Raw genomic sequence first — 26,523 nt, forward strand, 5'->3', positions numbered from 1 at the left:
ATACTCCAGAATCAGTACGTTTGGCATATTAAAACAATATAATTCGTAGTTCTGGTGCAAGAAGTAACAACTAGATATGCACCATAGAGTTGAAAATTGGAAATACGCCATGTAAGAGGAAACGTTTTTGTTGATTTGAAATGATATTTTCTACTACTTGTTCGTGTTTATCGAGTAGTTTGTGAACTGTTCTCTCTATATGTGGCAAAATATGGTTTGTTTACATTCTGGCTCTTCCGTCCATTTGAAATGTTAATCTAGAACCGTCGTGCAAAGTCGGCCAAAGTTCAAATTCTTATGAGTAACTATCAAATTAATATCTAAGTCAAAAATTGTTCTGGGAGAGTGGGATGAACATTCCGAGAGTAATCATAAGAATCCTTCCGAAAAAGCTTGTCAAACCTTCAAGGGGAAGTTCACATGTGTCGGGCTAAGACGGCCATCTTTGGTTGGTTGAAACTGAATGCGTAAATAACAATATGTGTTTCGTTTCTGAAATATATCAGACTTTTTTTCGAAAACATTTGTAGATCTGTCATCAATATAAATTTGTGATATGGAGGCCCGTGGGTTCGACCAGAAAATCCGGAACATCCGTAAAAGTAGTTATTTCATCAAACTAGGTTCAGGATTTCTAAGGATCTTCTGATACCAGCATTATAAGTAAGATGCACAAGCGAGTCACTTTTTTCAAGCCAGTCACTAAAAAGTATCTTTTTCTAAGGCCAAGTCACTAAAGTCACTTTTTCTTGTAATAAGTCACTATTTTAAACTTTTTTAAACGTGAATTTATTTCAAGATTGATCATTCTTCTGAATAGGACTACATTTTGTTCTATTTTTTGAACAATTCGAAGTTTACGACCTTGTTTTTTTACGTTTAATCGTTCTTCTCTATCTACAGGGTGTCCATTCATTTGGCTAAATAAAGTTCCTTGAGTTTTCAAGGTTTTTTTTCCATAACTTTGGCGGATAATTTCCAGATTTATAATAAGAATGCTATTTATGAAATAAAATAAAATATGTTTTTAACGCAAACGTGTTTAAGACATGACAATATTAAAACTGATTAAGAAACAGCTTTACTATCAAATCCATTAAATGTTGAAGTTGAACACTATCTTCATTTTAGTAAGTCTAAGATCACAAAATTTTTAATGTCTTGACGTTTCGTACTAACAAAAATGTGTAATCTTTAATGAAGTTCTATTGATCTCAAAAAAGTTAGATCTAGAGATCTTTGGTGAATTCCAGAGATCTTAAGGGGAAGTCCCCGAAATTTTAGCCCAGACTATTGAATTGGTTAAAAAATCTATAAGCGTGAGTTTAGACAAATTCAGGATAGTTCCATGATGTGCTGAAATAAAATCAAGAACCCATGAGATGTTCCGAAAGATTTAGTACAGAGACCTTCAGAAATATTTCAGGAACTTCACAGAAATCCAGAGTATTACAGGGAAGTTTACGAGAATTCCATTTATTTTAAAGCAGGACCAAGATCTTCATTAGAGTTGTGAGTTTTAAGGAAGCTCCGAGAACATCAAGACAGATCAGAGAATTAAAAGACAGTTCAAAAAATTTTAAGGAAATTGCAGAAACCGGAATTTCCGGAAACTTCGGTTTGCTCAGAGAAAATTTCTGGAACGCAATAAAAATTATATGAACATCCAGATGTGAGAGTATTTCAAGGGTGTTATATCATGGAAATAATTTCAAAATCTAAAAAAAAATCGAAAATTTAGCTAAGTTGATTAGAGAACATCAACGAAGTTCCATTAATTTAAAATAAAAACGAGATTTTAGCAAGCACCAATATTTTCCAAATATCAGAAAATTTACCGGAACATTTGATTAATTTAGAGAAATTAAGTTAAGCATAGAACACTTCTGGGATGTCCAGGATTTTCAGGGAAAATTTGTTATTTAAGGCCAAGTTCCGTAAGCGTTTATAAACTTCATAAAACTTAAGAAAAATTGTAGAACTTTAAGGCAATTAATCGATTCCAGTAAAATGGTGAGTTCTTTTAAAAAATACTAAGATATTCAGGGCAGTCTAGAGAATTTTAAGGAAATCGAGAAATATTTTGGGCAGTTTTAAAAACATCCGGAAACTTGATAATTAATTTTAACTTCAGACAGACCTTGCGAACTTCAGCGAACATCATTGAACTATATTAAAAAAGTTCCTGAAATTTCAGTATAACTTCGAAAACTTCACAGAACTCACAGAAGTACAGAGATCTTCAGAAACATTTCGAGAACTTCATAAAAGTCTATGGAACTTAAGGGAAGATCCGAGAACTTCAGGAACTTTTATGGACATTTCTGGAGCATCTCAAATAAGTTTAGTAAAGTTCTTAAAACCAAGGAAATTTAAGGGAAGTTAAACTACAAAAGAACTTCAAGGGAATTTAATTAACTTCAGGAATGTTTTGGAAACTTTCAAGTAGTTCTGAAGACCTCAGAATAGTCCATTCCATATTCAACGCAGATTTCTCATGAACATTCGCTTGGAGTTTACTATCTTAGGCTTAGGCTTCACATGAAGTCTAAGATTCCTCAGAACTACCATGAAAGCAGATTGTAGTTGATGTTTTTCTCATAGATTTTTTCCCAGAACTCGTGAGGAATGAGGTCCTTAGAAATAATAATAAAATTTCATGAGCCTTAAACTGTGCAAGAAATTTGACTCCAGATTCCTGAAAATTTCTGGAAGTATTATAACTTTTCAGTTCAGAATTTATAAAATTTGTGGGAAATGTGCATATTCTAGAGAAAAAAAATCATTTGAAGCCTCTGAATTTTAAAAATGTATTTGTTACTGAAGATTAATCCATTCTGGATCTATAAAGTTCAATGTGTGAATGAAAATAACTAGGAATATTAAATGTTTTTTTAAAAATACATTCTTAGAAAGAAAATTAATCAATTTCCTGAATAATGAGACTTCCCTCCAGGTATTTTTAGGAAAAATAAAATTCCCGGTTTTTTCAGGTTTTTCCAGGTGGTAGAAGCTTGTAGGTTTACTCATAAACTTTCTATTGAATCTTTCGCTTTAAAGGTTCCTATCTTACATATTTAGGTGTTTATGAGAATCTAATTGAATAAGTCTAAAACATCAAACATTTACATATTTTGTATGCCATCATAACGACTAATTTTCTATCCTTAGGTCACTTTTAGTCACTTTTTTACAACTATAAGTCACTATTTGGTCACTTATTTCTTCAACATGGTCACTAAAATCACTACTTTTGACAGCATTGATCGCTACCAGCCCTATGCATAAGTAAATTAGGAATTCCCTCACTACGCGGCGCTAGTGTACATGTGAATTATCTGTATCTATAAGCTATATCTTGAAATCCTCACCATCTACGTGAAGTTCACACGTAGACTAGTGTCACGTAGTGAGAGAATTCTGAACTAACTAACCCACAAATTTGAAGACATTGAACACCTGAACAACTTTTCCCAAGAATTCTAAATAGTAAAGATCTCAAGATATATTTTGTACAGGAAATTCACTTACACATTAGCGTCGAATAGTGAGAAAATTCTGTACTACTGTTCTATCCGTCTTGACCTACCGTGTAATTTAACCGAAGACAGCAATCTTTTATATAGCCAGGATCATGATATATTTCATGTGGCCGCCTTACTCCTAGGGGTGGCCAACATTACCCCGCATGATTTTTTTTTTTTCAATATTAAGGCTGTTTTTGATTCGTTATAAAACATCATCAAATGAAAAGGAAATTTTCTGAAAATTAATGTAATTAGGAAAAGTACTCTAAAGATCAATAATCACTAAATTTATCGCAGAAATTTTCTACAGTTTTGGTTAAATTTTACTTCAATCTTAGGGTGGCCATCTCACCCGTCGTCCCCTACATATTTAATCTGAAGAACGTTCACTTTTATTTCTCAAAACAATAGATTCTAACACTTTTAAATTTTTTTAGAAATTACTTTGTCTTTCTGAGCTTCATTTTTCGATAAGCATTTGGAAGTTTCTAAAAGAAAAACATCTATTCACTCGTAAAATCAATATTTTTGTGGTGTTCTTAGATACTTGAACAAAAGTTCCTGTATATTAATAACCGGGATTTTTTTGGGGTTAAACCTAGCAAAAAGTCGGGAATACCAAAATGAAAATTTAGTGGCAATCCTGTGTACTTTTCATTCTCGAACAAAGTTTTCTGATTGTTTCTCAAATATTTTATATTTATTCAGTTTAAGGCTATTTTTTAAATTGTTGAATGTTGAGTGCCGTGACGTGGGATTTTTGGATTGATGATTGAGATTTAAACTTCATGCAATACATACATTTCAATCAGAGCCTCCCTTAGGTCAGTTAGTCAAGACGCAGCTTCAAGGCAAGACCATGCTGGAGGTGGGTTGGTTCGATTCCCAATACATTTGATTACCTCTGAGTGTCCATATATGCGATGTCCTCATATCAAGACGATTGGCTACTCTTACGCTTTCGTATACGAACGTAAATAGCCAGGCATAATCACGCCATTTACCGCTAAAAGGCAAAAGCTTCGCACGGACTCGATATCGAAATTGACAACCTCAAAAGTGAGTCCTCTTGCCGTCTTCGCAAGTCCATCAAAATTGTATCCGCATCGGATATTTGGTTCCGTAGATATGACCAAAAAGTAAAACTTAGTTCAAATAGTTATTATTTTGTAAATACCTGGATTAGCTTTGCGAGTGCTTAAGCTGTAATGAAACTGAATTTATTTTCCATCAATCCTACCGATTCCGGAAAAATTGCTGATTACCTATCCCTAAAACAAGCATTGCTACCCATGCTAACCAAACGTTTCCGATTTTCTCTCCATCTCTCCCTTTACAGTAGCAGCACAATATGCATCCGGAAATGTTCCTGACTCAACGCGGCAGAGGCATCATGCGCCGCTCTACGGAAGACTGGTTACAGAAGAACACTTACCTGCCGCTCATCGTGATATACATCAGGTAGCAAAAGTCTCTGCTGCTCTCCCTCCCTCCCGATCAACAATAACTAATTTTGTTTAATAATTTCCCTTCCACAGCGTTCGATAAGTCCTACATCATCGACAGACATTCGGGCGATGCAAGCCCGAATACCATCGCATTTTCGAGACCCAACGACGGCGCCCCTACGGAAGCTGAGCGTGGATCTAATCAAAACCTACAAACACATCAATGAGGTGAGTATCGAGTCTTGAACTGTGACGCAACTTGACATCTATTTCCAATATCCCCGACCTCTTGACGCGCGCCATTCTCAGAAAACGCCTTGAAACAGCCCGGCATATTGTGCTCGCCGGAATCCAATCCACCCGGCTTTGTGTCTTATTGATACAACGGTGCTGTCCACCCCCTGACAGGTTGTGGCCACAGAAATAATTTCGCAAATATTTATTCAAATTTCGTTTACCACCAAGACCCCCTCCCCAACAACATCTTGCCCAGCACATTTATCTGCTTCTTTCCCATAGGGCCATTGTTCCTGTGAGTGGAGAAGCATCCTGCCTACTTGGGCATATAGGAAAGGAAAACAAAAAGCACGCGAAAATGAAAATCCGTTCGATCGAAAGTTTTCCTTTTGGGAAAGTTCCTTGCACGCAACAAGCTCGCTGCCGCCGCCGCCCTTCAGCCTTCCCGATGATAGCGCGGGATGGGGATGGGAATTTCGTAATCCTCCAAGGACGTGGCGACCCTCGAGTGCAACCGTATTGTGAGCGATTGGGAATCTCAGGGCTGGGAGGGGGGCAATACTGTACACTTGAGGAATTTACATTTAAATTCCAATACTGAAGGATACCCGGGTGCGAAATACGTTATTGAAATATGGGATGTGACAGTTCGGTGGATTTTTCATCCTAGCACATGTTTTTGAACTATTTGGTTGAATATGTTGCATGTGACTTGCTTGCTGTAAAAAGTTATCTGCCAACGGTACACGTACACGAATTCCGCTTTAATCACTTTAGTCGGAAATCCTTTGGCTGGCATAATCAGCAAAAGCTCATTTGTTTCCTGTGAATTTTCCGGTTTTTTGAGATCCATGAACAAATCTAGATCAACAACTGAAAAAGGCGGAACAACCTAACGTAAATAATGACTATAAACGCAAATTTCTCGAGAATCAAAACACACCCACGCAAACTAACACTGTCATTCGATTAAGGAAATTTGCTCTTTCAGATGTTTTGAGATGTGGTGTACAGGTAGATTGAGGTTAAGGAAACCTCACTGCCTGAATGTGGTTTGGTTCTCGAGAAATTTGCGATTAAAGTCATTATTTACGTTTGGTTGATCCGCCTATTTCCCTTTTTGGTCTGAAAATGGTATATCTTCATGTTGTATTCCCGGAATTTATCAGAGGCTTGTTTGAACGGTGATAGCGCGATCCGTGACTGATTCCCAACAACCTTATTTTGTGCTTATAGGATGTTTTGAATATCTCTGAAACGAACCGTTGGATCCGGAATAATTCGCATTTTGTTCCTCAAAATGAGACATGCTACTTGATGATAACTTTTGAAGCCCCTTTGACAATTGTGAGTGTTGGTTTTGTTACTAGTTGTAATTTCAACCCATTCAGAATCTCCTAAATGAAATCAATTGAATAGTTGCTTAAACCCACCTAGCGTGCGTGCCAATTCCACTCGTTGACTTTTCCCTCCTCACTTAACCATGACCAAACGAAGAAATAGGTATAATCAAAAGTTGAAAATGAGCAGAATAGTAATAATAATAATAACGGCGGGGGATATACCCAATGAAGACGCTTGGGTTGGACGCGTCCAAGGATGGTAAAGCTTTCCCCGTTGTTCATCAGTGTCCGCACGGCGGGGGATGATAATGGAAATCGAAATTAGAGACTCTTCTAAGTTGGAAAAGTACTGCGCCCACTACTCACGTTGCCAGCTGCCTGGAACCTCATCGTGCAATAAGAGCATCGATGGATAGGAACCGCGACTCACGCTCCAACAAGGCCAACAGCGGTGGCGAACAAACATAAAAGTAATAATAAAATGAATTGTGAGCGCACTGACGGCGACGATGACGACTGGAATGGGGGGGTGGAATCCTTTGGGAGTCTCCGTCGTCGTTGTCTAGCATCGCTACACGGAAAATTCCGGACCACCTCGGTTCATGGAGGTCATCCATCGAAAGGGCCCAACCATGCCAAGGACTCTCGTCTCCGTAGTTGGTTCTTGTCCCAAGGAAGGGGAGTGAAGCAAGGACCGAGCAAATTTTCTGCGAATCCTGACGGATGGAGGAGTTATAGGGAAACGAACAGGCAGACGTTCGCTATTGCTGCCGGTGGTGATGCAATTGAGTTTTTCAAGAGGAAACTCTCAAGCATCTCATTATCTAACCGGCAGAGCTTGCTGCTGGGTGGGGAACCTGCAAGAGTGGGAGTGGGAGCATTGGGTTTCAAAGTGCTATTCTGAATTTACCATAATTGGTTTTTAGCCTGAATAGTGAACCAGCAGCTTTTGTTATGGGAAACTGCAGGCCATGTTTTGAATTATCAACAGTAAGATTCGGATGTCGGTACATTCAACCGGAGAATGAAATTTTTTATAATTTAACAGTTTTATATTAAATATAAACAGAAACTACAATAAATCACCGCATATAAAGATGCTGTAATTTAGTCGTCGAAAGGTTTTTTAATTAATTTGGTAAAGCAAATATTACAGGGCTGGTAGCGAGTCACTTTTTAGTGACTTGGTCACTTTTTTCAAGCCAGTCACTAAAAAGTCTCGTTTTTTTAAGGCCAAGTCACTAACGTCACTTTTTCTTGTAATCAGTCACTATTTTCAAATTTTTTAGAGTGAATTTATTTCAAGATTGTTTCTCTCTATCTACTGGGTGTCTACCCTTTTTTTATAAATATAATTACCTGAGTTTTCCAGGTGTTTTTCCAGTACTTTAACGGATAAATTCCAGGATGAAAAACAACAGCATTTACCCAAACTTTTTTAAGACATGGTAATCAGTTTTAAAGAAACAGCTTTACAATCAAATCCATGATGATGAAGTTTAACACTTACTTAATTTCTCACTTAATAAAGTTAAAAAAAAAACTTACTCAATTTGAGTAAGTCTAAGATCTAAAGTTTTTCAATATCTTGAAGTTTCGTATTCCATGTTCAAGATTTTGAAATTGTTCAAAGTGCCAAAATAAAGAAAAAAGATAAATGATTTATTTTAAGTTTGTAATTGTAGGAATTTTGGAGAAGTTCTGAGTAATGAAAAGACTGAGAATTTCAGTTAAGCTCGATAAACAAACTGCGGGAACATAAGGCAAGTTAATACGCTGAAAATATGGGGAACTTACTGTAAGCTTTAAGAACCTTCAAGCGGTTCTTTTAGCATCCGAAAATTTTCGGGAATTTTAATGAAGTTCCTAGAATTTCAGAGAACTTCACAGGTGTCAAACGAACTTGAGAAATATAGAATATAGAATATAGGGGTATTGTGTAAATTTTTAAGAAGTTCTAAGTATCTCAGAAAAGCTAGATATAAAGATTTTTGGGGAATTCCAGATCTTAGCAGCAGTTTCCGTAGCTTTAGTCCAGACTTTTGGAGCAGTTTAAATACCTATAATCGTAAATTTAGAAAATAAAGGAAAGTTCCATAATGTGCTGAAAAAAAAAGATGTTCCGAGAATTACAGGGAAGCACAGAGTGCTTCAGAGAATTTATGAAAACTTCAGAAATATTTCAGAAACTTCACAGAAGTCCAGAGAATTTCAGGGAAATTTAAATGTGTTTACGGGAATTCCATTTATTTCCGAGCAGAACCGAGATCTTCAATAGAATTGAGAGCTTTAGGGAATCTTTGAGAACATCAAGACAGATTAGAGAATCAAAGGCCAGTTCAAATAATTTCAAGGAAACTAAAGAAACCTTAAAGAAGTTACGAGAAACTCAGGGAATTTCCGGAAACTTTAGCAAAGCTCCGAGAAAATTTCTGGAACGGGGGGAGGTAGCTCATCGATTCTTCCGGTTCGCCTCCTAGCATCGTGCTATAAGGTACCAGGCGATAACCAGGGTAGTTGATCGATAGCTCGATGACGTCATTTCGTTGGCGTCTGCAATGGGAAATTCTCATAGCAGGCGTTGACGATGGGACGTTGTCGAGTTGTTGAATAGCAACTATCGTTGTAACTCACCGATTACCTGTCGATCTGCCAAATTTGGAAAGACGTCTGCATTGAATTGTCTCATATAATAATATTCCGCCCACTATATCACAAGAAATTGCGAGTAGCTGAGTGGAATGGAGATAAGTTAAGCATTGGGTACAGGACCTAGTCTCCCCTGGGTGGTGCCAGAAGATGAGCGCAATAGAATCATCAAGTTGCCATAAGGCACGGAATGAGACTATTGCATGGCTGGGTAGTCAAAGTCTTCCATTCGTTAGTCATTTCAGATGGATTAGAACAGGTTTAGGTTTAGGGTGCGCGTTGGCCAGATTTGGATTTTTCAGATGTAATCCTGGATAGGACCCTGTCATTGAACGTCGCGTGAAAGTGGAACTTAATGAAGGCCTAAGTACTTTTTCATAGTTTTTAGTTTTCGGATTTGAAAGATCGTCGGTTACAGTGGCCTGCTTACTGAGCAGAAAAACGCGGTCCCAGGTCCTTACATATCAAAGAGATTTATGGTAAAATCGCTTGTGTATCGTGTATTTTGCGAAACTCGTTGTTGTCGTTGGTTCCGGGTTTGAATGGATACAAAAATTTGAGCAACGGTATTATGTGATATGAGGGGCTCGGTGGCCTTAGAGCAACCGTTTTTGCTTACTGAGCAGAACATCATGAGTCTAATCTCAGGCCCATCCACATTCAAGATGCGTCAATCGTTTTTTTATGACTACATGGTAATAACAGCAACTCGGTGATTAAAAAGGTGCTCGTCTGCCTAGTGGCAAACGTTTTTGCTTACTGAGCAGAAGACCGTGAGTTTAGTCCCAAGCTCCTTCGCGTTATATGATCGTTAGGACATCAATTCAGCTTATCGTTTACCAAAACGAACCCTGCTGCAAACCCAACCCTCTTATCCAACATCCTAATGATTCCTCGTGGAAGTGCAGAGGTGTTCTCGGCTTCCATCAAAGCGAGTGTCATGTCAACACAATCCTTCCCATTCCTTTCTTGACCTGTGTTCGGGAGCGGCCGGCGCTGGTATTACCTAATTTAAGATCACCAGTTTTTACACATTGAGGATGATTGCTAGTCCCAAGCATCGTCTATTGGTTCTCTGTGTAATTACAGCTGATCTGGCAATAACAGAGTAGCAACCGTGGGCGGTCAATCAAGCTCAAGCTCCGAGAAAATTTCTGGAACGTGATAAAAATTATATTAACATCCGGAAAACGTGAGAGTATTTTAAGCATGTTATACTATCAAGATTTGAAGATTATAAAAAAAATGCGAAAATTTGATTAGAGAAAATCAACGAAGTTCCATGAATTGAAAAAAAAAATGCGAGAACTTTTAGCAAGCAGTGATACTTTCAAAAAATTCCAGAAAACTCCTTATAAATTTAGATATTTTTAGATAGTTTCATGATATACAGCGAAGTTCCGAGTACTTCAAGGACGATCAGATAGCTTCAGAATAATCCCATAAACTTAAGCAAATTAGTTGAGACTTACAAGGAGTTCCGTGGAATTATGGGGTATTCCATGAATTCTATGATTGATCCGAAAACATCAGAAGCGTCAGGGAATTATGAATATATATCAGAAAATTTGCCGGATTAATAAACAAATTTGGAGAACTTCAGGTAAACATAGATAAATTCAGGGAAAATTTGTGAGCGTTTATAATGGTTATAATACTTAAGGAAAATTGTCGAAACTTCAAGGCAACGTTAGAAACATTAAGGAATCTTTAGGAAGTCCTTTAAAGTTCAGGGAAGTTTATAAAATTGATGAGAAGTATTGTGCGCATCCGGCTAGTTTATCAAAGTACAAAAGAAGTTCAAGGCAGTTTCATTAACTTCAGGAATCATTTGGGAACTTTCGAGTGGTTCTGAAGACCTCAGAATAGTTCATTCCGATTTCCATTGAAATATTCCGCAACATTTCAATAAAGCTATACTTCTAATTCAATTTTCTTTTTGTTTTCCTCGGAATTACCTTGAAATTCTCCCTGAGTTTTGGAATTAAATGGAAGATAACCTTTTTTTGCTGTTTTATTTAAGCATTCCGCTAACAACCCAATCTCATTGAATTGAAAAGTTCTTTAGTGGGAATGACACTGAAGAAGACTGCACATTGTAGTCGAAATACATATCTGTCGTGGATACCAACATTAATTAAGTGGAATTAAATGGAAGATAACCTTTTTTTTTGCTATTTTTGTTATTACAAGTTTACAGTGCATTCATTTTTTTTTTGTATCAAAGGTGTCTTTTATTAAAAAAAAAACACTGCCAAAGACACAAAATCCCTAAAATGACTCGTTTGGAGTTTTTAATTTTGATCCGCTAGATTGCATTTCTGGACCACTGGGTGGCTGCTGGCTTTCATCTTGATCTGGGTCCAGAAAAAAATTCTGTCGGCTTGCTTAATTTCTCGAATTTCTGTGAATATCGGCTTCTGATAACATCGATGATGAAGCTCGGCATTAGAGATCCAGTTGTGAGACCACCATCCACGAATTACAGGCATCGGTTGGTGAAATTTTGCCGCATCTAAGTGAAAAATGTCACAAGAGTTTTGGTTGTTTTCTAAGGCCTTTAGATTTGACTCTTAGGACCCCTAGAATTACAACATGATGCCTTAGGCATTAGTCTACAAGTTTCACTTATGTTTTTTTTTAATTTAAATCCGTATAATTTCGGACAGTTGATCGGATTATCATTCAATAGGTTCTGTCCACCTGTAGGCACAACAACAAAACAGAATAAAAATTCAATCGATGTTTCATATCTCGATATGTGACCGCGTTAGTCTACATGTCGATGGTTATCTCGGTCCTATCAAACGGTCTAGTAGGCTAATCTTGTTCGATATCTGAATGGTCCCTTCAATATCGATATATAGAGAGTTTACTGTAACACTTTTGCGATACCTGATGAGATACTTTTGAACTGTACATCTGGATTAGGATTTCAAATAAATGTAGATAATTAGTGATCAAATGGCACACTAGCGCCAACTGATGAGATAATTCTGAACTAAACTGCCCATTATTAGATAAGTCTTGTCCACCTGAACAGATTTTGCCGAAGATGGTTGATATCTTGCCGGGTTCTCATATAATAGCAAATAATTAGAATTTATATCAGACACTAACACCACCTGGTGATACAAGATGCACAATAGGTCTTGTTAATCTGAACTACTTTACCAAAGACATGCTGTCTTGCATGTTTTACTTTTATGTGTGGTTATCTCTGTAGGTCCTTTGAACACGCCTTCGAAGGTTGTTGCCTTTTCTTGAAACTATAGGCTATAAGCTGAAAACATACTGCAGACAACACCCAATGTACCTATTGAGCTGTTGAATGTTTTCCTGGCTCCATCGCCATGAGCCCCTGGGATTGCCTCTGTCCTGTGCTTGCTTAAGGATTTCATTTCTGTGCTTCCGTAGTTTGTGGCTGACCAACCTACACTTCTGTTGATATCTGCTTCTATGGAGCTCAGCATTAGAGATCCAGTTGTGAAGCCAAACCATTTTGACAACTCGAAATACTGAATTATCATCATGTTCAAAGTGACTTTGGCAAAATTGTTCTCAATGTTGAAACCATATGTCTTTGAGTCCATTGAATCCGTATTTAGCACTAGTACATCGCAGCACGTCACAATTTTAAGTTATTGATTCAAGTTGGCACTAATAGCTGATTCCAATCGCCATTGACGAAGATCGAACATTCGGGTGAATTTCATCAACCTTAATGTTCCGAAACATTCTCTGAAAGTTCTTGAAATTTATTCAATGCTAAAAGCAAATCTTCATCATTTGGATCAAGGCTTGAGCTTGAGAAAATGCCGGCCCTTTGCTCTCCAAAGACAACCGGAGCAAAGCAACTCAAAATTCCAAGAATATTACGTCAACCACATCCTGTATTCCACCAAGTATCGCCGTGTCTCGGTCCGTAGCATCAAGAAAAGGACGACACAACTCCATTAACATTAGGAATTGCCTCCTACGTTCAAAGAGATGCTGCTGCATCAGACAAATCATCCTGCTGCTCGCTCCCCGCGTTATCCTCGTCTGCCGACGCAGGACTGGCGGTGGCGCTGTGTTAGTGATTGCGCCGCCATAAGCACCACCACCACCCCCATCAACCATTAGTCGTCTGGCGCTCTGGCGACTCCTGGTGTGCGAAGGGGTGGATCATAGAGGAACCCCAAACAAACCGGCTCCATGGAATGGGACGGAAGGATGCGTCTTCTTTCGGCCATGTCGCGTTCGAAACGCTTTCAACTAAATTTGAATCTCTCGTGAAATCATCAGCATCGCCAAACTTGAAAGTTCAAATCAAAAATGTTTCACCACGCTTCCCGATGCCTCGACTCGAGCTACAAAGCACAATATTACTAAAATTCAGGCCAGCATCAGGATCCGTTCACCCAACCACCCAACGATATCGATTTTCTTGCTGCTCAAAGACCTCTTCTCGGGCTACCCCATCCATACGCTGTGATATCTAACAGTCTGCATCCCCCTCGGTATCCCGTACGCTTGTGCTTCCCTATCCGTTCCAAGTCTCCAAGTTTCCCTGAAGCTTTTCGCATCGCTTTATCGTCGTTTGCCGTCGTCATCATCATCCTATGCTGGTGCTATCCACATACGCTTTTCCGTTGTCCTAGTCGACATCGCTATTTCCATCATCAACAGGGATAGCAACACAGAATAATCATCGTCATCATCATCATCATCAGTGCCATCGTCGGCGTCGTCGTCGTAGTCGTCGCCGTCGGTTCTATGGCTGAGTGAAGCAGAAGGTTCAGTTGGCAACAGCAGACACTCTTTGAATACAAACAGCAGAGCGCAGTTATGTGGCGCGGCCAGTGGACCACGTTCTACCTGATCACAAATAAAACGGTTCAGACTCAGGGAACGCATGGTGGATGGTGGATGGTGTAGGCCGATTTCGGAAGCTGGAACTAACTCATTCCGGGACAGGGTTGTAGTTCAATGAGGAGGAATGGAAGACCGGGCAAATTGGTGAACATGGCCTCGAACTTTTTACATTTTGATTTGATGTAATTTTGTTCGATATTCGTTTTGAAAAAATCCTTCGAAGTGTAAATCGTGAGACGGAAACGGCAGGTCATGGATCATAATGCTGAGAGCGTCATTTACATCCTCTGCAAGCTCACGAAATTGAAACATTCAACAATTCTTTAAGACGGATACAACTTAACACACCTTTACCTGAATAATGTGACATAGTTGTTCATGCTAGGAGTCTGCTCGATTCATAAGAAGATTTGACAGTCAGTTGAGTAAATTATTTGGCCAAAATCAATTCACTGACCAATCGAACAACTGAACGACCGATCAATCAACCTGTTAACCATACCGAACAACTATCTGATAGACTGGTAATAAATTTCGACTAAATAATCATGATCAAACGCGCTGATTAACCAAGGAGTTTACCATTCGGTTCGAGTGAATTAATCAACCACCTAACCAATTATAGGATAATCATTTGACTAGTTGGGCGGTCCATCGGTGAAAGAATTGGTTGGTTGGTTTATTTGTCAGTCAGTTAGTATTATTGGTTCGTTATTCAGCTAAGTCTAACTTGTCTTCTCCTTCTACATTCATCATCGTGTAGTGATCGGAAATGATGCGTCGAAATAATATGATGAATGATAACCGATTCACTGTGGTGCACTACACCAAATTGACAATAGTTTGTTAAAATCTCTCAAAAATGAACATTCAGGAACATTCCGGCATTCATAGTTGAGCTACTTCAATAACTTATCGGCGCCGGTGGTGTAGTATTTTTCCAAGTATTTTGTAGGAATTCTTCGCAGCCTTTTTTTTTGTAAATTGACCCTAAAATTATTTTTGTATTTTCTTCAAAATTATCTATTCGCATCAAAATTCGAAGGAATATTCTTTACGCTGTTTGAAACCTGAAAGAGCCTTGAGATTGTCCAGAACCGATAAGGGTAGATGTACCAGTGGGAATTCCATAGGCCATAATTGGAACACACCACAATAGGAACGTATAGCTATAACTGGTACATCTGTTCTATAATGTTTTGTTTTGTTCAAAACTTGGATCTTGCACACATTTTAAAATCCATCATTGAGTATTTTTCTCAGAATGATCGATTTCGTTATTTTTTTTATCCTAGGATCACCCAAAATTTTTAAAATAAAAAACATTGATAAAAACAATTATCGACATAGACTCAAATGTCACAGCCTCAGAATCATAGAAAATTTCTTAAATCACAAAATGTTAAAATTCTTATTAGTACAGACCACGGAGTGTTAACGCGTTTTCCGGCTCCGAAATTTGCAACAATTTTGCCTAGCTCTCAGCTGTATCACGTTCATGATTTTTAAAACAATTACAGTTTAAAAACGATATTTCACTTAAAAGAAGTTTTTTTTTTCTCTAAAATACAAAAATCCGGCTGTAATAAAACTAGGGGAAACGGCTCTAATGTTGGCCTATGGATCTAAGATTGAATCCATCACTAAAAATCTGCTATTTAACAATTTTATCTAGATGAACGGGTCATTGGAACGGTACTTATGTATATTTTTGGTCGCCATTGAAAATTTAGTCGATTGCTGAATTTAAGTATGGGCCCAAATTAGGGACATTTAGGCCTACATTACATCTATTTCTCCTATATCAATTATTTTAACGCCAAATTAAAGGTGAGCAAATTTGTTTACGATCAACTGGACATCATTTTTAAGTTAGATTAGTGGTATTGTTGTAAATTAGTAGTTTGTTTATTTTTTTTTAATTTTCGTCACAAACACCCCTGTTTTCTGTTATTTCAGTATGTGTATTCAATATGTTAAAATGTGTGTCACAAGCATTAGGAAATGTTGTGGAAGTAATTTTTGACTCGGTTCATTTAATGATTACTCTCGGCCAATGTGCCAAATGTAAATAAATGTTGTCGATTTCCTACGAATCACAACACAAACTAGTTAAACTATCTGACAGAGAAAACTTCTTCAGTGTTCACTCGGTTGTCGACTGAAGCAGGCCACTCTCTTCTTCTTCTTATTTCCTTTTTACTTAACGTCAGTCTCTGCTCCGCAATCTAGAGCCTATCACCGACGGACATCGATTGCCATCCATTGACGGCAATAGAATGTGCAGGAAGGCAGCTTCCACACCTGCGTAGGATATCGCACCCATTCAAACCCCGGGGCCGGGACCAACGGTTTTTACTTACCTTCCGAAGGAAGACGTGACCAGAGATGGCCACTCTCGATGTGTGTCACGCGATCGTCCGTTTACTCGGCAGCAACCATTGTGTGGTCCCTCCACATTGTTCTCCATCAATAGTTGTTTCGATCGATGCGTCGTCGGCTTTGGAAAGCAACCGTTTAGTGATGAGTGTGTGAGTGCTGACCACGTTTTGCGTCCATTGCTGCAATGAAGGCGCTCTGCCCCCGTTGGTGATACTGCCATACAATGAAACCACTGAAAGCGGCTCCCGATCTGATGGAGAAGGCTTTTCGGATAGCGGAAGATAAAGTGTTTATTGTGTTGTACCTTTTGACTATAGTTTTAAGATGTTTTGTATAGTGAACAAGAATCCTCCGCTCAGTAAAGTTAATTCGATTGAGCCTTGTCAAATAAATTGATGAACCAAAAAAAAAGGGGAAACTTTCTCTACATTCTACTGATCGCTGATGCTGCTGTTGATTGTCTGGATCAGTATTAAACCGTGAGAAATCTCGTTTAAAGTAATTGTTTACATTAGGAACATTGGCCCATTTGGCGACTTTCAATGCCAGGAAAATGAAACCGTGTAAAATTATTTGCATATGTCCAAGTTGCGCTTACTAGTGTTACAGTTACTGCGTAAACTACAATATAAAAACTTCATGAATTCTTTGGCCAAAATGCAGTTTCAGTTCCAGAATTACAAATAAATCAAGCTGAACATTGTATTAGGTCCTAAGTAACATTGATCGTTTCTCTTCGTTGACTTTCTCTTTCGTTAATAACTTGAGCACATAACCGTTTCTTGTTGTGTTTGTCCTATTAGATGCTAGTTAGAAGCTTCTTTTATAGATCTGTGTGCTGAAAATGCCTGTGAATGTCTTTACATGGTCATGGGAATACAAAAAGAAAGCCGACGAAGAGAATCTGTCAATGTTACTTACGACCTAATGCAATGTTCAGCTTGAAATATAACTATATGTTCCATTTCCGCGAAATATAACGATAGTACTAACATCAGACAATACATAAAAGTAACCAAAAAATTAAAAATCTTCCATTACAGATTCTGATAAATGTGATGATTTGTTACAGATTGTGTACATAATTTAAGCAAAACTGTAAGAAAATCTTCGATTCTTCGGTTAAGAGTACAATTTAATTGTCATTTTGAAATCACCATTTCACCCTCATTGTCCATTACCTGAAACTCGTCCACCCCCCTGGTACCAGCCACTTTGTTGACAGCTCAAGCTTAAATGCTAAAACGTTAAAATTCCCACAACAGCAACTTCAACCCTGCTGCCTGTGCTCCCTGGCAGCCACTGAAGCCTATCACCCATCAATTTCGGTTACGCCTGGCCTACGAGCAGACGCATTTCGTGGAAGCTCAACTTCCGCCGGAAAATGTTACCCCCCTCCCCCCCACCTCCCCTCCCCAGCATGGGGAAGAGGAGTGTAATGTTTCTGCGCCTAGCAATCTCCGAGACGCCGAGCAATAAACCGAGGTCATAAAGCATCATCCATCCGTGAAGCTTTTCGGTCGATTCCTGACCGTCCTCCGTCTGTCCGTACCAACTCCCCATCAGCTTGACATGATGTCTAGCAGTCTAGTCTGGCAAAGGAATCAGTGTTCAGTCGCAACTTTTTGCCGCGCCAAAAAGCGATCCCATTTGTCTCGTCCGCCGCCGCCGCCGCCACCACCACTACAGAGATGCAATTTCCGACCATCAACTAGTATTGGTGTGATCCAACTTCGCTCGTCCCCCTTGCTTCTGTCTACTACAATGTCGATATCCTTCGCGCTGTTTGTTCATCACCCGTTTCGCCTGCTCCCACCTTTTGCGCTCAGGTGGGGTGGTATTGTTTTGGAAGCTTTGCCACCCACCCCGACCGGGTGGCGCTCACCAGAAATCGGAGCATAGAAGTAACACACACAACCATACGCATCTGCTGTCACCCAAACGCCCGCCTGTTATTATTATTATTGTTGTCGATCAAAAAGTAGCCCACTCGATCGATACCACCTCGCGCAACACAAAATGTTCGGTTATGATGGGAGGGATGTCGCTCGCTACAAATACCGATGCAAGGCAGCGATAGCGACAGTGTGTTGGTGTTGACTGAGACTGGCTGATGATGTGGTTGCATAAGTCGAAGGAGCTGCTATCCCCTCCGAGGGTAGACAGATGATGATGATGATGATAGTTCGGAAGTTTCCCAGCCAGTGCAGTAGCGTCGCACTGATTACTGCCGTCAGTGAGCTTTTGCACTCGGCTGATTTGCGTGTGTATGGATAAACGAGTCAAAACATTAGGAAAGGACCCAGTTGGGTGGTGTTTGTGTGGGTTTTGGTCTGTTGACACTTTGGTAGCTGGCTAACACCACCCCTACCGGGCCCCCACCGACTGTGGATGCAAAGTGCAATGTTTTCGTTTGCTGATTGTTTTCGTTCGATGCAGCAGCGGGTTTGGCAGGAGCATTTTTCTTTGGAAAAAAAATGTGCTTTGCCACCGGTGGAAGATGTCCTAGCAGTGACTCGTTGACTGAAATCAAAAAGTTCCTTACAGTGTAATCCTTGGTTTTTTTAATTCAAAAGATAATTCTTAGAGGAATACTTTATTCCAGAAATTATTAAAGAGTTACTCCTTTTTATACAATTAGTGCAATTGAAAAGGAAAGGGCTAAAAGAATAGCCATTGTATGATTGATCATTCTTTAAAATGGAGTTGATCGGAAATTTCGCTATGGGAGGTTGAGGATGGTCTGAAACACTGTTAAATCTTTTTTCGATATAATTCTTAATTAACACTCCGAACACGATGCCCCCGGTAAAATTTGGTGGTTTGTGGAATTTTCCAAAGTGGGTCGCAATTGACAAAAGTTTGAGAAACGCTGAACTAGATAATTTCTAGATTTCTAGCATATAGTTCTTCTTATAGTTATATATGTAGATAATTTTCTCAAGAGTTTATTAGGAATCATCCCATCTGGAGACCAGAGATGCTTTTGGGATCCTCATGAATAATATTATGATTCTCTCTGGCATTCCCTTGAAATTATTAATTATTATTATTATCCTTCGTAATTGTTTGCAAACTACTGTTTGAATCCCGTCCAGAAAACTCTTAATATTTACTCTACAATTTCATTAGTTTTCTCGATAATTATCGCTAATAATGCGCTTAAATGTGTCTATATCATTCTGTTGAAAAGTTACCCTTTGGAAATTTACGCATGGAATATTCCTAATAATCCCTTTGAAGTTCATCTTGGAAGTCTAAACAGAATTATCATGGATTTCTCGCCTGGATGTTGTTTCTGGAAGTTCCCTTCAAATTTAGCTTAGCATTCCCAAAACATCCTGCCAAAATTCATTTAGAGTTCTTCTAAAAAAAAACCGCTAAGATTCTTCTCAAGATTTGTCAAGGATTCTCCTAGGAATTTCATAGTAATTCTCTTATATTCTCCCTCGAAAACTTGTTATTTTGATCTCAGAACTCCAGACCACTTTCCCACGCTTCTAAAGTTATCCGAAATTATTATTTATGTCCCAAATAATAGTTTTTGTTTTAACATTCTCTTGTAGACCTCGCTCATAAACCTTGATAAAACTAGTAGAGTGTTTCATGGGATATTTTTATCACATTTAACTGTTGACCAGTTCCAGTTCTGGGAAAATTTAGCACTGTATTTTTTTCAAAGCAATTTTGAGTAGCAATTCAAAAAAAGTGTTGAAAACTAAAATATTTCAAAAAGTACAACGTCTATATTCATATTTTTTTTTTAAATAAAAATTACAAGATACAAAATAGCCGAATTTTTGTTAAAATGTGAATGATTTCCCACAGCACACAATTATGCAAATCGGAGAAGGTCGAGTTTTTCTAATTGGCGTGGAACTTCTATATTTAACTCAAACCGAGAAAACAATGTCAGACAACCGGGAATTCATTCACCCTTAAATCTAGTGGCCACCCTGCGAGTTTATTTATTTATTTTTTGTCTAACAACTGTCTCGTAAAAATCGTCTACGTAGTTTATGAACAACCATTTATAATTCTTTCTGGTATTCCCTTGATTTTTTGTTCAAAGCCGTCAGCCTTCGAAAATCGCAGCATACTTAGAATTCACTCCACAAATATAATAGTATTCTCAACAAGTCTCGCGAGAATTCGCTTAAATACTCTTCGTTAATTTTCTTTAAAGGTAGTCCCTTGGCAATTTATCGTGGGAATATTTTTTAGAATTCCCTTGGAGTTCATCTCAGAGTTGACTTCGGGATTCAACAGAATTATTTAGGAATTCTCCCCAACATTGTTTTTAGGAAATACCAGCACAGCATTCCCTTGAAAACTACGTATTTTGATTTCACAACTTTCCTAAGGGTCAAAAGTAATCCGAAATACAAATCTATGTCACAAGTAATAAATTTGGTTTTATCAATGAGAATGCTTTAAAACCTCGATAAAATTTAAATTGTTACATGGGGTTTTTTTTACTGTGTATTTAGATAAAAAATTATATGTACATCGCTGATGAATTGACTTCCCCGGACTGCCGGTACTGAAAAAGAACTCTTTGCAAACACCAACTACAGTTATAATAGCTGGGGCCTCCCTTAGCTATGTCGGTAAAGGCGCAGCAAGAAGCAAGACCATGCTGGAGGTAGCTGGGTTCGATTCCCGGTAGGGTCGAGGAATTTTTCGGGTTGGAAAATTTATCGACTTCCCTGGGCATAGAGTATGATTGTACTTGGATACACAATTATAGTGATGCAAAAATGGTACAGGCATCAAAAGCTCTCAATTAATAACTGTGGAAGTGCATCTAGAACACTAAGTTAAGAGCACGCAGTAAGCTAATATGCGATCAGCAATAAGCTTGAAATGCGAAGAATAAAAAGAAGAAGAAGCTATACTAGCACAAAAACAAAAAATAACCGAAAAACATTTTTTTTTGTGATCAAATTATTATGAAGTTTAGACTTTTATCTTGTTAAAGGATCAACAGAGACTTAAAGGAGATGTTATCGAAAGATATGTGTCCAAAAAACCTCGCAGAGCCGAAACACACCATACTAAATCAAATACAGATATACGAGGAAATATAAGATCATCAAAATCATCATGAAGAATTGATCTTGAAGTTCTACATGTTCAATAAAGTTTGTTTTATTCGATGTCCCGACTAAATGTATGACTCCAGAGAGCTTCATAAGAGCTCATTACATCAAGGGAGATATGTATTTGTGTTAACAAAATATCTAAGATTATTCAAATCATCCTGAAGTTCAGATCTTGATGTTCTATAGACTCAAACAAATTTTATACGATGTTCAGACTTGACTACGGCATTTGTAGAGCCTCGTGTAGCGCCCTTATATCATGCAGGATATATACATAGTTGAAATGACAATATAACTCGAGTCCTCCAAATCATCCATAAGTTAAGATCTTGAAGTTCTACAGGCTCAACCGAAGTGTTTTATGATGCCCTGACATATACTTGAATGCATGGACCTACATGGGACCTCATCGCATTATGTGAGCCGTATAGATGTGTTAAAAAATATCTATGATTCTCCAAATCATCACGAAGTTCAGATTTTGAGATTCTACGGACTCAACGAGATATTGTACGATATTCCAACTAAATATTTGCATTCATAGGGCCTCGTAAAGCCCCTATCCTGATACCGATATCCTGATTTATTATACGAATCCATATAGTTTCGTGGACCCAGGGGCTCCAAAGTGTCTCAATTTGATATCAAGATGCTCTACAGCCTAACTGAAGTCTTACGCGTTGTATTCATTTACTGTATGTTGTCATCATATTTTTTCGAAGTTTATTGTGAACATATAGTTGTATTAAAAAAAAATAGGTTGACTAATCTTGAATATACAGGAATCCCCTGAATACCCAAGTAACCAACAAGCCCGCTAATTGGCCTTTTTGCAATATAAGGCTGATGCATGGCTAACATATAGGGCATGCTAGGCTTTATATTAGCCTTATATTGCAAAAAGGCGAATTAGCGGGCTTTTTGTTTTTTTTTTTTTTCTTTATTACCGTGATTTTTAGCCGTAGGCTAGTTCATCACGTTATACAGCAGATGGTCAGGCTAGATCCTGCCTAAAAAAAAAGGTTTCAATTTGACATGAACGTGACGTATAACTGGCTCTGATTACCCAACGAATGAGACAGACAACATTTTAAAAACTTAATGTAAGGTGAGGATTAGATCGGGGCTGTGGTGAGGGCTGGGTGCGCGATCAAGTTAGAGCTCCACCGTAGGAGACAGTGCCCGGTCCGACGGAGAAACCCCGACGGCAGAAAAAAATAGAAACGTGAGGAACACACGATCACTGCAGCCACCGACGGGGGGCTAGATTTAATTATACAAGTGGGCTTCCTTCAGAAAGGCGATCAGCGCAGCCAACGTCGAGGGGTCGTAATCAAGCAGACACACCACGTGTTCCACCGAGGTGGGGATGCCGCAAATTGAACAGACCTTGCGGAAAGGTGTCCCACCGAAATTACAGAAAATCCTCGCCGGTCCGAAGTCTTGAGATGATCCGCTGGTCCTTGTAGTTTTGGCTGTCCAGCCAGGAGCGTACGGTTTCCTTAGTCTTCCTCAGGAAAGTGGTCCGCGACTGGAACCATTCCTGCTGCCAGGCTTCCATAATGGTATTCACAATCCAACGCCTGACGTCTAGTCTGGCCGCCAGTCTGTCCGCAGCCTCGTTTCCGGGAACACCGCAGTGTCCGGGGATCCACGTAAAGACGGTTGAAGGTGTGGCGGGGTACCGTGTATAGGCTTGTTGGTTACTTGGATAGTGCGGCTGTTTGTGCCGTCAACCTACCGTAGTTTGCCGGCTGTTTTTTCAACGAATAAGCTTCTTTTTTGTAGATGACAAGTTAATGGTTAGCCCTGGTCACATACATAAAATCAGCTCAATCGGATGGAGGACAGCCGAGAAATTGGAATGCATGAATGTGATCACCCATCGCGCTATTCGGCGATTCCAGTAAGATCTCGATGCTCTATAGGCTCATCAAAGTCTTGTATTGGGTTCCAACGGACCAATCGAGTTTGTAGAGCAATGTAAGAGCTTATTACATCATATATGACATATTTTTTGTCAAGACAGACTACAAACGCTTCAAAATATCGTGGAATTATCAAGACCCAATCCTCAATATAACTTGGAGACCCCAACATATTTTGTCATTACAACTACATATTCCTCATGATGTAATGCCGCTGAACTCCAGGACACTTTGGATAAACGAACATATTTTGTTCATTCAACTTCTTATCTCCCTTGATGTGATGAAGTGCTACGAAACTTCAGGAATGCATATAATAAATCTGGACATCATACAACATTTTGTTGAGCCTGTATAACATAAAGATAAGATCCTCAGTACACCTTAGAAACCCCAACATATTTTGTCATATTCCACATGATGTAATGGGGCTCCACGAAATTTTTCGTGTTCTTAAATATAGTCGAGACATCGTGCAATACCTCGTTGAATCTGAGGAACATCAATATCTGAACTACAGAACAATTTGGATAATGGAACATATTTTATTTTACTTCTTATCTCCCTTGATGTTATGAAGTCTCACAGAGCTTTATGAATTCGTATAATACATCTGGACATCAAACAACATTCTGTAGAGCCTGTAGAACATCAAGACACAATCCTCAGGATAACTTGGAGACTGCAAAATGTGTTGTCATTACAACTACATATTCCGCATTATGTAATGGCGGTCCACAAAGTATTCTGGTTTTACAAATTAAGTCGAGACATGCCCCCCTCCCTCGTTGACTATTGGTACATTGTACAAGTCACTGTTGCGCCTGTAGAACTTGAAGATCTCATCTTCAGGATAATTTGTAGAACCATAGATATTTTGTCAACATAACAATGTATTACATTCTTTGAGGCTATGCACTGTAGACTATGTCCTATACCTTTGGAAAACATTTCTTGAAGGTTTCAGGTCTGTGATGAACTCAAGAGGATTTGCAAGGCAACCTTTGTACTCAACTTCGTAATCTTTTACACTTTAACTTTGATAAAATTTTGAATCCCTCTGAATTTTGGATGTGCTCATGGGAAGTATAGACAAAAATTAATGAAAACCTTTTTCCTACACTTCCTTACCAACGGACGCAACGTTTCCAACAGTTTACACAGACCCATTCCCCGTTTGACATACGCTTATTTCATCCCCCGTTTGTCTCCTTCCCTTCCAGGTTTACTATGCCAAAAAGAAACGAAGAGCTCAACAAACCCAGGGCGAGGATACCTCCCACAAGAAGGAGCGAAAGCTATACAACGATGGCTACGACGACGAGAACCATGACTACATCATCAAAAATGGCGAGAAGTTTCTTGATCGCTACGAAATCGACTCGTTAATCGGTAAGTTTACATTGATTGTACACTTAATTAAATGGTTGGAAATCCTCACACATTTCTGTTCCTTTTCGTTGTGATCAGGTAAGGGCAGCTTCGGCCAGGTGGTGAAAGCCTACGACCACGAGGAGGAGTGTCAGGTGGCGATCAAAATCATCAAAAACAAGAGACCCTTCCTGAGTCAAGCACAAATCGAAGTGAATCTGCTGGAGATGATGAACCGGGCGGACGCGGAAAACAAATACTACATCGGTAAGTTGTGGATTGGATCTTCTTTTTGGCGCCTCTTAACCGAAAAAATGTCTTTCATTTGGACCCTTGCAGTTAGGCTGAAGCGACACTTTATGTGGCGGAATCATCTGTGTTTAGTATTCGAGCTGTTATCCTATAATTTATACGACTTACTGCGCAATACGAACTTCCGCGGCGTTTCACTGAATCTGACGAGGAAGTTTGCCCAGCAATTATGTACGGCGTTATTATTTTTAAGTTCACAAGGTGAGTGTTTTTCCGAGTCACTTAAAACCGGGCAAACTAATTGGATGTTCTTCTTTTTCAGAATTAAATATCATACACTGTGATTTAAAACCAGAAAATATATTATTATGTAACCCTAAACGGTCAGCAATTAAGATAGTAGATTTTGGCAGTTCGTGTCAGCTAGGACAAAGGGTAAGTATCGACTCGTATCGACACGAGTTCCCATGCTAGCAGCAAAACAAACCAATAATTGAGCACTTTGAAATGGCTCGCTTTTCCCGGATAACACCGGAGAGTAAGTGGCAATAAAACGAAATTACCTCGTTCATAGGAAGCAAGCCCTTTTCCACCGGGTAAACAAGGTGCTCAATTACGATTGCATTCTTTTCAAAAGGCATTGAAAACAAAACACTCATGTGTGTATCGCTGTTTGCTCTCTTTCGCCCTCAGATATATCAATACATACAATCACGTTTCTACCGCTCGCCGGAGGTACTATTAGGAATACCGTACGACTTAGCAATAGACATGTGGTCCCTCGGGTGCATACTGGTGGAAATGCACACCGGTGAGCCGTTGTTTTCCGGCTCGAACGAGGCCGACCAAATCAACAAGATCGTCGAGGTGCTCGGGATGCCCCCGAAGCACATCCTCGATCAGGCGCACAAAACTCGCAAGTTCTTCGAGAAGCTCCCGGACGGTACGTACGTGCTGCGGAAAACGCAAAACCAGCGCAAGTACAAAGCATCCGGCACCCGGAAACTGCACGACATCCTCGGCGTGGAAACGGGCGGCCCGGGCGGCCGGAGGCACGGCGAGCCCGGCCACAGCGTATCCGACTATCTTAAGTTTAAGGACCTAATCTTAAGGATGCTGGATTACGATCCGAAGACGCGCTGCACACCGTACTATGCCTTGCAACACAACTTCTTCAAGCGAACGTCGGACGAGAGCACCAACACGGCGAACACGATCAGCTCGCTCAGCACCAGCCCGTCGGTTAGCACGCAGGACCCCAGCAGTCACGGTAAGTGCGAGGGACGGAAAGCCATCTCTAAATTGTTACTCGTTCTGGACCTTGGTTTAGTGTCTCTTTGTTTCTTGTGTTGAATACCTACGTGTTACTAACCATCATCATCATTATCATCATCATATGCGCCTTACTAACGGATTCGGTGATG

At 39.2% G+C, this 26,523-nt stretch overlaps 1 protein-coding gene across 5 annotated transcripts in view; it reads left to right on the top strand.

Moving 5' to 3' along the window:
* mnb (minibrain) overlaps nucleotides 1-26,523 on the top strand; it is a 201,392-nt gene that overhangs the window by 138,403 nt on the left and 36,466 nt on the right. For 3 of the 5 annotated variants that reach the window (XM_065225636.1, XM_065225637.1, XM_065225639.1), the window contains 7 exons: nucleotides 4,867-4,997; nucleotides 5,066-5,203; nucleotides 24,700-24,868; nucleotides 24,947-25,114; nucleotides 25,187-25,360; nucleotides 25,422-25,534; nucleotides 25,793-26,369. In XM_065225636.1, coding sequence (XP_065081708.1) covers nucleotides 4,867-4,997; nucleotides 5,066-5,203; nucleotides 24,700-24,868; nucleotides 24,947-25,114; nucleotides 25,187-25,360; nucleotides 25,422-25,534; nucleotides 25,793-26,369 — 1,470 coding nt within the window. The remainder of the gene's footprint in view (nucleotides 1-4,866; nucleotides 4,998-5,065; nucleotides 5,204-24,699; nucleotides 24,869-24,946; nucleotides 25,115-25,186; nucleotides 25,361-25,421; nucleotides 25,535-25,792; nucleotides 26,370-26,523) is intronic. The other 2 variants (XM_065225638.1, XM_065225640.1) reach the window with 1 other exon arrangement.

The sequence above is a fragment of the Ochlerotatus camptorhynchus genome, unplaced genomic scaffold, assembly GCF_037179485.1.
Source record: "Ochlerotatus camptorhynchus isolate MF236.1 unplaced genomic scaffold, CSIRO-AGI_Acam_v1.1 ptg000232l, whole genome shotgun sequence".
Classification (NCBI taxonomy): Eukaryota; Metazoa; Arthropoda; class Insecta; order Diptera; family Culicidae; genus Ochlerotatus; species Ochlerotatus camptorhynchus.